Here is a 17211-nt window from a genome sequence, read left to right as displayed (position 1 = left end):
TGCAGACAGTTTGGTGACAAGCTAACGAACCAGTAAGGATTAAAAAGGTTTTTTTTTTTTTTGCTTGGATTCAAAACTGCAGACGTAACCTGGAGTTTTCTTTTAATCCAACAGAAGCACCGTGTGAGACCTCGACGCCTCGCCGATGTGCTCACAACATTTTATTTGTCTTCTTTTCTTCATGCTAGTGAGTGTTCTTCTTCTTCTTCTTCTTCTTCTCTGTTTCTTGGCTCGTTATCGCCACCAGCTGTGTTTGCATGAAATGTGTGTGTGTGTGTGTGTGTGTGTGTGTGTGTGTGTTTGCATGTGAATGGGAAGTTTTATCCCGTATGAATGAAAGTGTGTTATCCAGTAAGAGTCAGTGTGTGTGATTTGGATCCAGATTCAAATGTTTTAACATTTTCCACTGTTACAGTAACATCGAGTGTTCCCTGAATGCTTTATTTTTAATGAAACTGAGGCTGATGAACTTCCTGGCTGAAATACGGCTCACTGGGCTCGATGCAGTTATAAAACACGCGGCTCATAACTGCAGGTTTGAACCACAAACTGGCTTCAGTTGACTCAACACGTTTGGCACAACTACATCTTTCCCATCGAAAAGCAAACTCTCAAGCTTTCATCCTGTCCCAGCCGGTCCTGGCTTTTGGTCCAGTCGGGGAAACCGGCTCGGGTGCAAGACCAGACTCTGGAGGTGGAGGGGGGGCGGGCTCGCTGTCAGGTTTGTGTATAAAGAAGACGAGTGTCAGAGAGGAAACCAGGGAGCTGTGAGGGCGGCTGTTCTCCAGCAGGAACAGATGTCCCCCTTAAACGGCCCCTCCTGGTGGCCATCACAATCTGGCAACCCGTCTCCCTTTGCTTCCAATTAGTGGATTAACCTGTGCTCTGGCAACCCGGCTCCCTCTCCACCTCCTTCATCCCCTCCCAGCCCCTTGCTCCCCATTAGAGGGATGTCGGGGCCAGGAGGGACTGCCGGATGAGGCGACACACAAATGGAAACACACACATGCTCACGCGTGCAGGTATCACCTGAGCCTGTCCTCAGATACACCTGCAGGAGAATCTGACGAGGTTTTTACTGTACGAGCCTGACAGCCAATCAGCTCCTTCTATTAACTCACGTGCTGTTGAGCCATTCATCCATTTTGCGTGCTCTCCTTCTCTTTCTAAACAAGCTGTGGTTTCTATCTGTGTGTTGGATTTCAGGTGTGAAGATGCTGAGCAGTAAAACTGTCTGTTAACTGATCTGAGTCCATGTTCACACTGCGCATCTGTTTGTTTTCTCCAAGGAGGAAAACGCAGAGCTGATGCAGCTTTCAAGACATCCAAAGCCTGCGCTCCCCCCGGCGTGAACACACCTTATTTACCTGCCTTAACGTTTACTTTGTGGCGTTTGTGTCTACCTGCCCGGGGACCGCAGGATGATGGCGCCTGGTCGCTAAATCTGATTCAAAGCTTCTCTTCTTATTGCTCCAAATGCAGGTTTTTGTTCACGGTCCCTGACACATAAAGATAATACAAAGGACAGACTGAGCAGGCCGCAGACTGACGGGCAAAAAACGGCTCCCTGTGGTAGCTGCTCTATTGACCGTATTGACTGAAGTCGTTTCAGCTACAAATGAGCAGCTGTTCTGGCTCGCTGTTAGTGTGTCGCCGTGGTGAGCCATAGTTTATGTCATTACACGGACGTCTACACCAGCATCCGATTAGTGTGATGATAGTGTGACAACCTACATCTTAAATAAAGCAAGCGGTGGATTTTATGTAGCAGACGCACACAGACTGCAGCGTTTTATTACTCTCCAGCTGAGTTTTTAATGTCTGCAGCTGATCGGTTTGAAAAGGAGAACCCTGTAAGTGATGTCTTGAATATAAACGTGATGACATAAAGCAGAAAAACTGAGGCCAGAGCTGCACGACATGTGGAAATAAAGCATACTGTTCATGCATACAGGACTGTAGAGTGGTACCTCCACCCTGGCTGCTCTGGACTCTGACAAAGCTGCATCTCAGATCCCGAACACGTATTTTTCTGATGTGACCTGCAGCCACAATCCAAAGCTTTGCAAACATTCAAAGGCCGCAGTGTTGGAGGTGGAGTGACGGCTCTACGGTAGCCTGGAGGATTACTGCGCAGCACCAGTGCTCCTTTCAGAAAGCCTAGAAACTTCCTTATTTCTTATCTAAGCTTACAACACAACCACAATTTGAAATTCACCATGTGAGACTGGAATTTCCTCCCCACAGAGAGACTGAGACCACAGCGCTGTTCGAGGACGAGGAAGACGCCACAACATCCGGAGTTCAGAGTTCTTCTTCACCAGGTCTGCGAGGCTAAACGACCTCCAGAAACAAGGCTTTCAGCTGCTTTATTTCTTGTCAGCTGTCACTGAAATCAATCTGCCGATATGCAGATGTACTCGTTGTCATGGTTTCATCCATTCAAAACAAAAGGTTTGATTTAAAAGAAATAAAATGTGACTAATAGACATTTTTCATCAAACAGCTAAAACTGAGTCAGCATCAGGAGTCAAAGCAAGATGCTTCTCTAACAGTGTGACATCCCATCATGTCCTATTGTGCGACACGGCGCAGGAAGCACGGCGGCGTCGGTCTAGCCGAGCGAAGCGTGCAAAAGGCCAGCTGATTACCAGCTGATAAACGCGTAGCCGCGGGCCGCATGTGTAGCGGCAGCCAGCAGCAATCAGCATCAGCGACGCGGCGACGGGCGGCCGGAGGCGGACCGGTGCGAGCGTGTTGTGCTGATTGGAGCAGAGCTGGACACCGGAGGGAAGCAGCATCTGGGTTCATGTGTGTCTTTTCCTCCCTGTCGTCCCATCGCTTTCCCTCCATCCTTCCTGCTTCCTGCTTCCTCGCTGACTCTGTCGTTCACTTTCTGCTCTCCACAGAGCCGACAGAGAGGTTTACACTCTAAAAACAGCCATTCATCATGGCCGCCGCCGCTGCCACTCCATCTGCAGGAGGAGCGTCGCCTCCTGCTCCTCCTCTGCTCCCTTATTTCCTCTTTGACTCGTCTCTTCACCTCCCTGCTCCTCTGTTCTTTTCTTTTCTCCCTTTTCTTCTCCTCCTGTTTCCTCTCATCTGATTTCCTTTCCTCTCCTCCATTTCATCTCCCTCCCTCCTATCTCCCCTCTTCTTTCCTCCCCCCTTGCTTCCTCTCCTCTCCTTCCTCTCATTTCCTCTGCCCTTCTTTGGTTTTCTTGTACTATCGTTTCCTCTCACCTTGTTTCCTGTCCTCTCATTTCTCCTCCTTTACTCCCTTCCTGTTTCCTCTCTTCTCATTCCCTCTCCTCTTTCCTCTGCCTTTCTTTGATTTTCTTGTCCTATCCTCTCCTATCATTTCCTCTCTCCTCATTTCCTGTCCTCTTATTCCCTCTACTCTCCTTCTCTCCTCTTATTTCCTCCTTCCTTCCTGCTTTCCTTTTCTGTCATTTCCTTTCCCGTCCTCCATTTCATTTCTCTTCCTCTTGGATCCTCTTGAAGTATCCTCTCTTCTTTCCTCCCTCCTTGTTTCTTCTCCTTTCCTTTCTCTCTTCTAGTTCCCTCTCCTCTTCTTCTGTGTCCTCCCATTTCCTCTCCTACTCCTTGGTACCCATTATCTTCTTTGTCTCCTCTCCTCTCATCTTGTCACCTCCTTCCTTGTCTCCTCTCCCCAATATATCACATTTCCTGGATTTGTTTTATATTTCATTCTATTTGTATTAACTTTATTATTTGTCCCAGAGTGAGTGTGTGTGTGTACGTGTATTTACAGAAAGCTAATAGGAACAGGAGAACTCACTACACACACACACACACACACACACACACACACACACACACACAGTGCTACAGTATCCAGCCTGTGTATCTCTGGTGCTTTGACGCAGGGACTCAGACTGGCGCTCATTGACTGAGCTCAGCCATGCGTGGGCTGATTCTACATTATAGTCAATACTGGATGAATGCCTGCCTCTGTGTGTGAAAAAATCCTCAGGCCAAAGTGCTGCAGCCTGCACCCAAAAGCCCTCTGAAAAGCACTCGCATGTGCATGCAGAGCATTAATACGTGCACGTTCAGCCCGGCACTCACACACACACTCTCACAAAGACCTCGTGACATATTTGAGGTTTTTAAAACGCGTGCCTGAGCACACGGTTTCTCACGCCGCTCCTTCATGGACAGAGGCGGCAGAAACTCCACAAGAAACAGAGAAAACAGAGACGATAATCTGCAGCCTGAGCTCGTACAGCGATGGTGATTCTCCATTTAGCTTTTCCAGCCCGGCGCAGACAGAACGCCTCGTGACTTTTCGGATTGTGAAAAATGCTTGTGCAGAAATTTGCTTTCACGCTGCGCCAGGCGGCAAAACAGATTTCAAGTGATCAGCGAAAGCTGGTGGGCAAAATAAAGCAGTGAGGGACACGAAAGGAAAGAAACGAAGGAGCAGCACTTTAAAAAGGAGAAATTAAGGAAGAAGGAGGACAAACGAAAAACTGCCTTTAAATACTACTAAAAGAAAAAAGCTATCCAATAAAACTGTTCATCCAGTGTGGAACAGCAGCATGGACTAATAAAACTCCAGGTCATCAGCATGTTTCATTCAACCACAGCCAACAGCAGACCCCCCCGTGGTGAGCCGGTCCTGCGTTTCATATCTGCTGCATCCAGCGTGTCATATCCCTGACAGCCGGCGTTTCCCGCTGTTAGGATGACAGCGGCTCCGACAGAAAAACATCAGCCGTCAGTCAGTTGAAATAAGTTTCTGCAGCGCGGCGGACAGCGCTATCAGTCGAGCTGTCACTTTAAAACAATCAAACTCCGGCAAGTTCACAAAACACATAATTGTTCTAATGAATCTGAACCACAGAGTTTATTCTGCTGTCGCTCCGCATCCTTTCCTTTACCACAACGCGGAAGTTTCAATGAATTTATTAAACTAGAAAAAAATAGTCTGACATTTAAACAGTAATGTGTCGTCACAGTGAAGCATTACGGACGGATAAAGTCGTTAAGGCTCGTCTGTAAACAGAAGATTCAGCACTTTTTAAAAGAAAGCTGAACATGAAGCTGCACCTGAGATGAAAATGGATTTTACTGAATTCATGAGGTGAACCCAAACGACAGGAAACACATTAACAACAACAACGACTCCGGACGGATGTGAAGCAGTTCAGCAGAGATTCAGGTTTATGAGACTCAGCTGGATCTGTGAGTAATCATGTGACACCTTTTCTTATTCGTGATCAAGCGCTAATGAGGTTTCTGTTCATTTTTATGAGAAACACGGCGAGTTCAGTGAGTCTGAGAGAGGAGCTGAGATCATTTTCTTTATTTATGTCTTTGTTTAAATAACTGCAGGGTCGAGTAATGAGCTCAGAAGAATAATGAGCAATAAGATGGAGGGACACTGTAACGCTGCTGCGAGTGCAAAGACGACAAAACTTAGTGGCCTGCTGTTCTTTATCGCTCCCGTCTGAGCTTTGAATCGGTGCAAGCAGAAATTTCAGCGTTGCATTTATTGCCTCATGAGTGACAAGCTAACGTTGCTGTGAGGGAGTCAGCGAACAACCTCGCCTTTACCCATAAAGGTAAGGCTGCAGAGAAATGGAGAAGTGTTGAAGGTGAAGTCCAGTTTTCTCCATTTTGCATTTGTGAAAGGAACAACAATAGCCTCGTCTTCTGATAGGAGACAGAAACAGGGCCTGCAGCAGGTCAGACGATGTGCTGCAAAACAAGTGTACGTAATTCTTTTCATATCTGAGCTCTCAGCAGCAGGAACACGGTGCAGGCTGCAGACTGAAGCTCAACATGCGACGGCACCGCGGTTAAAGGAGTTTCTGCAGAGTTTCAGACGTCCGTCAGTCATCTGGAACAGACGTGCTTCTACAAACGCATCAGCTCTGACTGGCCTGAACGTGTCACATGTCAGTGCACCAGCCTCTCAGGGTGCTATCAGCCACCAGACATGACCGCGAAGGTTTTCTCATGCCTCCTTTTCTTGTTCTGTTCCAGTCGGCCATTATTTTTAATTGCTTGAATTTGATTGGCTTCAGATGCGTCATTAAGGAGCTGGAGGAGGCAGGTGCCCGACCAGATTATTCACATCTGGCTGGTTTATATTATTTTTTATAATAGGCAGTTATGCAGTTAGGCAAACGTATTATTCTAATTATGTCAAAGCACACCCCCTTTTCCCGGTGCTATTGGTTTCTTCCAAAGGTTGCAGGATGAGACTCGCTGTGTTTCAGAGCTGCAGGAGATGTTAGCTTGTTACAGATTCCTTTTGGAGCCTTGCAGACGGATGTTAGGCCATGAAAACCCTCAACTTTCATTATTATTGCCTCCCCTCTCGCTCTGCAGTCACTTCAGGTGTGGTTACAGGTTATATGCTCTGAAGCTTGTGGTGATGATGGATCTTTCAGGTGGATGAACAGTTTGGGAAGCAGGTTACTGCTCATCTGAACTCCAGCTGTTAGCATGTTGACAGCTTCCTTCATCTGTGGCTTTATTATCTATGTTCTCTAGATTAATTAGCATCGTGGATGTAGGTTTTTTATGTGAATTTATGGCTCTTAACATTTTGAGGTGAAGCTGACAAGATTTCTGTGTTTTTTAAGAAACATGGCAGCAGCGTAGAAAATAAAGTCAAAAATCACCATTAGAGCACAAATGATTGACAAGAAAATCTCTAAATTAATATACAGAATTTACTCTAATATAACGTGAAAGATTACCGAGTTTAAAAATATGATTTACTGAAGTTTTAAAATAGTCCCTGCATGCCATCATTTTCCTCCTTTTCTTTGTTTGCATGACGCTGCTGAAAGCTCATAACGTCTCCAGCATATGAAACAATCATTACAGACGCTTTTAAATTGTGAGGCAGAGACCTCAGTGTTGAAATATCACATCATAACATCGCTGAATGCTGATCCAGAGTCAGCTGAGATACCAGATTGAGGCTTCAGGCGGCAGGTCGTGTGTCCTCTGAACCTCTGCTGTGTTTTTGGAGAACACTCGATCAGATACGAGAGGAGAGGAGGCTTTTTACCCAGTCGAGCGTGTCCGACCTGAGATAAGAGAAAAAGAGGCAGGGAATGAGTTGTTCTGAGGGGGGGGGGGGGCGGTCCTGATACGGTCCTGACTCCGCAGCCCCCGTCCAGCCCATCTGCTCCGAATGAAAACCCCTGACTACCTTCTGGAAAATGTATGAAAGCGAGATGTGGAGATGTGATCCAAGCAGTAGCCCATATCCATTCTGCCTTGTAATGGAAATGTGACACGGGGGGGTGAGCCAGTACAAACCTATTGACTGTGAGTGTGTGTGTGTGTGTGTGTGTGTGTGTGGTGAGGCAGAGATTGGGAGAAAAGAAAGAGAAAGAAACATACGAATGAGAGAACGACACGGTCCTCGTCCTCAGGTGGGGAATCGAGCCAGGTGGCAGATCGAGGGGGGGGCCAGCTGCACTGAAACATTGATCGCTTGGCGGCCTCGAGACACGCTGTGGCCAAAAAACAGCCGTTATTTGAATGTAACCGCCTGCTCATGTGTAGCTTCTGCTCAATCAGAACAATGAAAACCAAAGACGCAGTTTGATGATGTCATGAAGGAGCGTGGGATCATGGGAGTTGTTGTCTTCATTGTTGAACAACCACCACAGCTGAAGAAAATGTATAAAGTTTTATTCAAGTTCCCTGACGCCTTCCTCCCTGTCTGAAGTATCGTCTGGTGTTTCTCATGTCGCCGCTGACAGGCGACCGAATCAAACGCACCATAACCTCGAATACAATCCCAGATTTCTTAACAATTTCTCATCAATTAAAAACTAAAATCAAACCATGCACATAATCCGTGCATATCTAAACTTCACAATCAGTCATTTGTCAGTGGACAAACAAATCTCTTAAACTTTGGTTAAGTTAAGGCAACTAAACCTACCAGATGAAGGTTAAAATAAACCGACGTTAAGGAGGAGACGGATAGAAAACGCACTTCAGATCAGGTCATCCTCACCTGCCTGTCTGACAAACGCTTAGATATAAAAGCTTCCACCCTCAGCTCTCACCTCGGTCGGTGTCGTACAGGAAGACGAACTTGTTCCAGTCGTAGTGGTCGAGGAGGGACAGGAGAGCCCCCCGGATGGACGGCCGGAGCTGCAGGGTGAACTGGCTCTCGCCCTCGGTGGGGAAGCTGGGCGTGATGAGGGAGATGTGCAGCGCGCTGCAGAAGGACGTCAACGTGTGGACCGAGCGCTTGTCGTACAGGCCGAAGATGGCGAAGACACCGCGGGAGTACTGGGAGCAAACTGGGGAGGAAAACAACAACAAACATCCGTTATGAAATGAGAAGATAAACAGAGAGAAGGCAGAAAAAAGCATTAATTTCTGTGGACTGGGTTTGAGGAAGCTTGAAGAGGCTCGGGAAGGCCACGTCAGTCATTCGTGCAGTCAATATGATCCACATTCCTCCAGTGTCAGTGCTTTAACTTCACTTTGAGCCACGGATTAAGATTAAAGATGCACTGATCTATTTTTGGCCACTTGGGGGCAGCAGAACACGCTGTTAACATGTGACATCACCTTAAAGAGCAAAAAGTGTCAAATTTACACATCCAGCAGACACGCAGAAACGCTTCTTGGAAAAACATGCGACTCTTTATCAGCCAGCTGGTTTGTTGCTGGGCAGGTAGCGTTCAGGTGGTTTTATCAGGCAACACAACGACAACGGCTGCCTGCTGCTGAGCAAACAGACAACTTTGTGGATGGAAACCAAAACAAGGTGCTGAAAGGTGATAAGTCTTTGCACAGTGGCGTCATGTGATTCATTGGTTTCTTCTCTAATCGAGCATCCACACACGTGTTGTCAGGCTGTGAATCAGCTTACTTTCATGTTATTAAGCACGTTTCCTCACAATAATTTCACTGCGTACGAGCGAAACAACAGGACACACAAAGAGGGCTCATCTTCTAAATGGACAAATCCTGGTGCCACAGCGCCGCGACTAATCCCGGCACACCTGAAGTGACGTTTCCAGTTTGCGATGAATAGAAGAAGAACGGGCTCGTTAACGTGAGCGGTGATAACCGTCGTTTTTGACAAATGCGACTGAGCAGATGATGGAGATAAAAGAACGCTCCGTGTTTGAATGACAACTGATGGCGGGGAAACACGGAGCAAAAATCACCCCAGCAATGAATACTGTACTTGGCACCATGACTGGAGACAAAATAACAAACCATTATCCCGCTGATTACCACTTTAAATCCTTTCAAGAGAACCTCTGAATGCAGTAAACAGAGATCAAAACCCGACGCATCCGTTTCCTCTCATGCTTTCATCTCGAAAGCTGTTCTCTTCCCTCGTCTAAACAGCAACAACAGCACCAACGCTTCCTCGCGGCGCGCTCAATCTTTGCCTCGCTGTTGTGTAGATATATTCCACATTAACAAAACACATCGCATTCACGCTGCGCCGCTTCACCACATCAAAACAGCACAAACTGAAGCTGCATCTATTGTCTTTTATTGGTCAGACTTTGAATTCAATGGGAACTCTGCGTTATCATAAAGTCTACACGAGCTCCGCTGTGCACACGCATGCAGCGCGTGCTGCTTAAGGAGGTCTCATTATAGAAAGGTTTGGCTGTCTACGAGAGCCGTGCTATAATTGCCCACTTTTTACACACAACAAGAGAAAGGGAAGATAATGAGCATCCTCTGCCAGTTTCCGGGTACGAGGAGAATCAGAGCGAGCGGCAAACCGAAGGAAGAGCTCAAGATGCTCCTCTTGTTAAGGGAAAATGGGGGGTGGGGAAGCAAACAAGACGGCCGCTTTACTGACAAACCCATTGTTTCCATGCAGAGTGCAGTACTTTACTGTAGAGGCAGAGAGAGAGAGGCTGTGTCTGTTCTGATCTGCCTGCAGCCTCGGCGAGACAAACAAGACAACAGCCAGGGAGACGGCGAGGAAAGCCACGCGTCTTCTGTTGTACACACAATTAAAGTACACGGGGGCGCGGCGGCAGGCGAGACCCCGCCGTTTGCGGGGTTGGTTGTCGTATCACAGCTGAAGTTTGCTTTTCCTCGTCATGACTCATTTAAAGTCGAATGAAGTCCACATCGGAACCTGAACTCGTCCTTCTGTACTGTAGAAGTTCACGACACATTTATAGTTATAGCTTTGCTTATCGTTCCTTCAGCTGGATGTTTGACCTTCGCTGACTTTTCACCATGAGCTGCTGAAGAGGGAAAGTTTCTCTCTGCTCAGTTTAAAACATGCACAACGTTATTTCATGGGTCGTCTATCATTGTCCAACATGCAACTTCACACAGGTGCGATGTAGAAGCTTCACTGCAGACACACTCACCTGCAGCGTGGACCTGAACAAATCTACTCTGGCTAACTTAAAAGCCGAGGACGGACGGCGTTCTGTATTAGACGATCAAAGCCTGCAGACTTTAGCTTACGGCTGTTGACGTATGCAGGTACGTTCTTACAGTGAGCTCTTCAATGCTACAGCTAGCTTGCTAATTTGCTACTTCACCTGCAAACTGACTTTAGCCAAGGTGCAACACAATATGTGTGTCTATCACACTTTATATTCAGGTACATGTATTCACCAGTAACTAGCTGCTTATTAGCATGCATGTTAGCAGCATATATTATATTATTATTATATATATTATAAAGCACTTGATAATGCCTTATTATTATTACATTGTAATTCATATAAAGTAAGTTCCTTACTTATTTTCAGCAGTAATCAGAGGGTTACTGTGGGAAACTGTTCATGCTAATGGTGGTTGTAGCTGTAGAATACGGTAATGCAGAATGAAGCATTTAAAGTGCTTTATAATGACTAATAAAGAGAAAATATGCGACCAACATGCATGGTAAACAATTAGTTAATGGTGAATATATGTACCAGACACCATTAGCGAGTAAAAAAAATCAATTACATGTTTAAGTAAAGATTACTGGTTGTTGTTCAAAGGCTGCTGTCTCTGTCAGCCAATGACAGTGCAGCTTAATGCAAATCAATTTTCAGTTAAATCACTTGATTAACAGAGAAAAACTGCTGTTATCTGCACGTGTGGACACACCTGCTCCCTGCAGGGGCGGGTCCAGAATGAGGTTAGGCTAACCCACATTCCAACCCAGTATCCTAAAATAGGATTGGCTGTCTGCCCAGTGGGAGGCGGGCCTTAGTTTGAACCAACTGCTTGATGAGTATTTCTGATTGGCTGTTGTATTCTTTTGTTTGTAGCCGACTGTTGGAGGTACAAATTATTGTTGAGGACTTAAAGAATAAAGTGTGGAAGCTTTATATCATATTTGTATGGAGAGACTCTGACTAAACACAGGAATGTAGGAAACTGTAAGTTAATGCAACGATGGTAATTAAAGCAGACGTGAGAAATGATAAATTCATGCTTTTCTGATGTGTGTGAGTGTGCACACGTGTGTATTTCAGCCCTGTGAAGAGTCTGGACACGCTACCGGCTCCCTGAAGACCACAGTAACATTTACTGTAAGGGTGTGTGTGTGTGTGTGTGTGTGTGTGTCCATATTGAGGGATGAAGGCTCGCAGGATTCGTGGTAGAAAGAGCATCCACTCAACCAAGAAAGGAGTCCAGAGGTTGGAAAATCCACACAGCCCACTGATGTCCCCTCAAGGGATGGAATGACACACACACACACACACACACACACACACACACACACACACACACACACACACACACACACACACACACACACACACACACACACACACACACACACACGATGCTGCGATGCAGAAATACCAGTTTGAATAACAACATATTAACATGCATGTAAAGACGCCTGCTGGTCTGAGATCAGACTCGTTCTGACTTTGTCTCCCTCTGCTGTGTTTCACTCTAATTGCTGCTTGTTTCATCTCATCAGAGTTTTTTTTGGATGGATCAAAAACAATACTAATACTCCCACCATAACCCCTGATAATGTATTCCAACTAATCCCACCATGCCTTGAAATGACGTGTCACATGACGTTACATGATTCACTTTGTGGTAAATATGCAGCTGCTGCCACTCCAGCATGTAGCAGTCAGATAAATGGGACTAATAAAGCAGCAGCGATGGGATTGATTATGGCAACACTGATAGAAATACACCCATAATCACATTTACATCACTTAACATGCTGGAGGACAAACTACATACAAGTGAATGTGCAAAATCAGTAAAACAACACAAATTCTAACAACATTATGAACAATTTTGCTGTTCTCACTGTTTCCTGTTCAGAGACTTTTATTCTGAAGGGTACGAATCAACTTCCAGTCTTATGTTTCCCATTTCTGTTACGCTTCCTTATGTATTGCTAATATATTTCATATGGAAGTTAATATGAAGTTAATAATACTGTACAGGAAAATAAAAGACAGCGGTGGAGGAAGTACTCAAATCTTTAAATTATGTGAAAGTAGCAAAACTACAGACTAGAAATACTTTGTTACAAGTAGAAGTCAATTCATTTATCAAAATACACTTCAATAAAAGTACTTATTATGCATAAAAGCCCACTTTGAGATAAAATACTGTATATTATATAATTGTATTATAATTATTGATGCATTAATGTGTTCACCGCTTTAATATTTTGTATGAGTAACAAGTACGTATATGTATAAGTACCTCATTAATCATCAAATCATGAGTGTTTGGCAGACCTGAAGCAGCCGTCTGATTGGCTGGAAGATCCCAGTATGTTCGACTGTGTGTTGAGTCCAGTTCTGAGAATAACAAAGGATTCCTTCAAGGTCACAGTGAAACTCTGAGGAGCTGCCAGCGAGGAGCTCTGGCACGGTGGACGGTGCAGCACGGAGCGACGGTGGATGCCAAGTGGCAGATGAAGAGCGTTATTCATGTCATTAAAACAGACTGCCTCGGCCATGAAGAAGGACTCCATCAAAAGCAGAAGCAGCGAACAGCTTGGCCCATGTCTGCTCGCCACTGAGTTTGTTCAGAGTCTTTTCCCGATGAAGACGAGGATCGCTTCATGAGTTCCATTCAGCAAATCACTGCACTTAGTATGAAGGATATATTATCTGCAGGGCTCATCTCCGTCACTGTGCACTGTTTTACTATCACGACAACACTGAAATAATGGAGCTGAAGTTTATGGAAGCCTGTTTGAGGCAGGGTCGTGTTTTTCTATTTGTTTCTATGAGAAATCGGCTGCCATGTGATAGACCTAGCCGCCTGCGGGAGGAATGAAGTGACGGCTGAAACTGAAACGCTTAGCACAGCAATTTTCCTCCATGTAGACTGTCACTCGTCTTCACCTTCAGCAGCGGTACGATACCGTTGCTACGTGCAAAACATCTCTCACACTTAATGCACTGACGTAGCTTACTGCGCTAGCTGTGATGCTATTGAGCATTACTCTTTTTAACCAGAAGGTGTCAGTGTTGGATCGTGATGAGCAGCAGACACAGACTGTAAAATATGTATAAAATGTGCTGTATAAACCAGAACTGTGGGCTGATCATTGTCCAGGTCCAGGACTGAAGTTTTATGGGATGCCACATGTACTCGACACAAGTTGTAGCGATAGCCACAGCAACAGCAGCAGAAGAAGAACGTCTACAACATGCATGTGCTAAAGTTATACTTTAATATAAAAGATACAGTTTATTATCATTAGCAATGAACTCAACACTGACCCCTTTCAGAATAAAAGTTCAACAGTAAGGAAAAATTATATTGACAGTTTCTGTTAGATTATAATTAAAATATTATAATATTTGTATATAATATTATATATCTAAGTTCTCATGATGGCCACATCTAAACTCCCATCAGGCTGGATCATATTTTGCCAACATCACTAAGTCTTTGTTGTAATTCACGTTTTTTCTGGCAGCTGTTGTCAGTTCAGCTGACCTCAGCTCGTAACGACGACTCAGATGATTCATAAAGACGCTCGGTTGAGAAACGACGTCAAACTCATGTGACTGCTTCACCAACAAGCTTGAAGCGTCATTAAACAGACACAGATTTTATTAGTAAATCTGACATTTTCTGACAAAACTGCTTCTCTGATGAGCGAACAGCAACACCAACACAAGCCTGGTTTTCTGCAGGTAAATAGTGAGGAAACATCTTTATGGTTTTGCACAAACCTCCAGCTCTTGATAACCACGAACAAACAGCCTTCAATGCTAAAATCAATAAGACTTGATATTGATGGGTCCATTAAAACAGTGTGTTTTGATGAACCTAGCAGTGGTTTCATGTTTCTCAGCAGCGTCACAGAGGAGTCGAATCTGATGAGCCAACGATAACTTCTGCACAGCGAGATAAATAATCAGAAATACAGAGTGTTCTTGTTTATATGGCTTCATATGTGAGCGTCTGTTGTTTGCCACCTCTTCATCATTTTCTCACTGCTGCAAAACATTCAATCGTTCATCGGTTTCATTGTTGTTATTGGTGAATATTGGACTTTGTCCATTGAAAATCCAGAAACACGACTCCATGTGGAAGCTAATGTCGTTCCATGTAAACAGCCGACTGTTTGCCGACACATTCACGAACTCTTTCAGATGATAATACGTCAATGTTGCATGAACAACTTGTTCCATCGCCTCCAAGCGGTCAAACAGGAAATCGATTGATGCAGTTTACACATCACTGACGTCTCGTGCTTAAACACGGCAGCTGAAGGTGATTGGCCGATGGTGCGACAGATAAAACCCAGTTATTGGCTGAATTCTGGACTGATGGAAGTCTGGAGTGACTTTATGAGTAACATAAACATGAGGTCCAGCCTTCACAACACTTCATCTGCCTGGATTAATTTAATTCACACAGGTTTTATTCCTGCCAAGTGGAAATGAAGCGGCTCTGCCGGGATGCAGGAGGGTTTTAACACACCGAGAATTAAAGTGAGAGCAGGCGAGTGTGTCGGGAGAAACGACGTCACGCTGCTCTTCAGGTGGAAGTTTGACTCTTTTCTATGAAACATTAAAGTGTGATATTTGTTAAAAATGGGAAATATTTAATGGGAAAATATAAAATGCATAAATAAAGACTGGATCTAATGGGAAAAATGCAGATGACTTATCTAACTCTTTAGTCACATGTTCTGCTGCCTTTTAGCTTTGGTCGTAGCTTCCGGAAAAACCCATCTTTACGCACCTGTAAAAATGTCAGAAAAATGTCGGAGTGGCTTTGACAGAGTCTGAGATGTGACACGTCCCACATGTGTTCTGAGACAGGAAGCTGCAGAGATCCAGAGCCGGACTGCTCCAGAGCAAAGAGCCAGCAGAGGCCAATACAAGCAATCCATCAGAGTCAAGCTGTATCAAACAGAGTTTGCTCCGTGTGACCTAGTCGTGATGTGACAGCAGCGGTACTGACAGCGAGTGGGCGGCCGCTAGTGACAGGCCGGCCTCCTGGACTGGTCCATTTAGTCCCACACCAGCAGTGACCCTGAAACAGCATCCGCTGGCCTCACACTCCACTGCACAAACAGGTCAGAGCACACACACAATGACTGCAGCTCGCTGTGATCAATGGGCCAGACGGTGTGTGTGTGACACACTAACGGAGCAAAGCGACAGAAGCCCTGCTGTCATTTTACATAACTCATCTGAAAGCAACTCGCATCGTCTCTTCTAGCAAAAAAAACAACCTCGTGTGAGTGAATCTGACTCAAGAGCATCTTCTGTCTGAATCATCTGGAACTCGACAAGCCCTCAAGCTGAGCTGAGCTAAGCTGAGCTAAGCTAGGCTACGCTAAGGTGAGGTACAGTCAGCTTTCCCAGCCTGGTCCGAGTGACGAGCGGCTAAACTGCTTCGTCATCGGGGCTCTGTGTAATTCAGGGGACGGTTGCATGTGGTCGAGTGCCAGTGACACACTTTCCCCTCGGTCCCCCAGGTGCCAGACCCCGCCCACAGCGGAGGGCAGTTTGATGGCGACTGCCCCCGACCTCTGCCCCGTCAATATATCGACCTCAGCTGCACAGAACAAACCTCCATTATTTACCACTTGTTTTAGAGCAGAAGCAGCTCACGCCTGCTGCCACAGAGTTAACTGAATTCTGACTTTTGGCAAATAAAAAACTGATTCAATCAATTAGATTTCAGGGAAAGGGTGGATGATGAATAATAATACTTTTAACCTGCATTATTTATGGCATCTTGGATTTCTTCTACTGTAACTGTACAAGACCCATCAGCTGTTCAAACCTTAAATAATACTTATATGAACCTTTATTACTTACTTTCCTATAATAAGATCCAGATAAAGATCAAACCTGGAACGACTGAATCGAAGCACTGCACAGCAGAGACAGTGACTAACGCGCTTGTGTGATGGTTCGTCAGCTCACAAAGACGCAAGCGGCATAAATGGAGGTCTTTTATGAAAAAGGATGGAAAGCACGAGAACGGCGCTCCTTTGGGTCCATAATAGTTCCACTGAGGTAAAAATCAATGCAGACCTCTGTGTGAGCGGAAAAGAAGCCCTCACGACTCTACCGGCCGCACACAGGCGGCCATTTTGAACAGGCATCAAGCACTCGCTCAATTATCTTTTTAATTCATCACCTCAACCGATGCGGCGGCTGTCGGACACAGTTTACCGTCGTGGCTTCACCGAGGCCAACGTTTCCTTTATTCAAAGGTTAATCACTCAAACTGGATCCGTTCTGCCAGCCGGACGACAAACTGCTCAAAGACCAGAATCAGCGTCACTGCAGCTGAGCCACAGAAGTCGAACTGCCTCATATTTACTCATAATCAGTGACTTCCGGAACAGTGTCCACCTTCATCACCTTTAAACGTTTGTGCGCAGCTGCATGTTGCACAGCGGACCACTCCTCGCTACGACAAGTAAAAACCAGCAGAACTGCAACACATGCAGACGATATAACCTCTGAGCCGCGGCTGGTTTGACCCTCACAAGCACCCAGAAACACCACCAACCCTCGGAAAGCTGCACGATCCACTAAATCTGTCATTGTGCATCAAATACACACACAGTCGTTAATAAGAAAATACCAAAACAAACAGGATCTGCAACAAAATGATCTTTATCTTGTTTCTCGGTCCACTGCGCGACTTTCTGTCCGAACATCCTGCTTACAATAAACAAACCGACCCACCGGACAGAAGACAGAACCTCCTGCACACAGACAGACCCAGAACAGA

At 45.5% G+C, this 17211-nt stretch overlaps 1 protein-coding gene across 3 annotated transcripts in view; it reads right to left on the bottom strand.

Moving 5' to 3' along the window:
- Positions 1 to 17211, bottom strand: part of gria4b (glutamate receptor, ionotropic, AMPA 4b) — a 102121-nt gene that overhangs the window by 43457 nt on the left and 41453 nt on the right. For all 3 annotated transcript variants that reach the window (XM_041952397.1, XM_041952396.1, XM_041952398.1), the window contains exon 3: positions 8070 to 8309. In XM_041952397.1, coding sequence (XP_041808331.1) covers positions 8070 to 8309 — 240 coding nt within the window. The remainder of the gene's footprint in view (positions 1 to 8069; positions 8310 to 17211) is intronic.

The sequence above is a fragment of the Chelmon rostratus genome, chromosome 14 (genome assembly GCF_017976325.1).
Source record: "Chelmon rostratus isolate fCheRos1 chromosome 14, fCheRos1.pri, whole genome shotgun sequence".
Lineage (NCBI taxonomy): Eukaryota > Metazoa > Chordata > Actinopteri > Chaetodontiformes > Chaetodontidae > Chelmon > Chelmon rostratus.
This window is presented reverse-complemented; position numbering and strand designations above follow the sequence as displayed.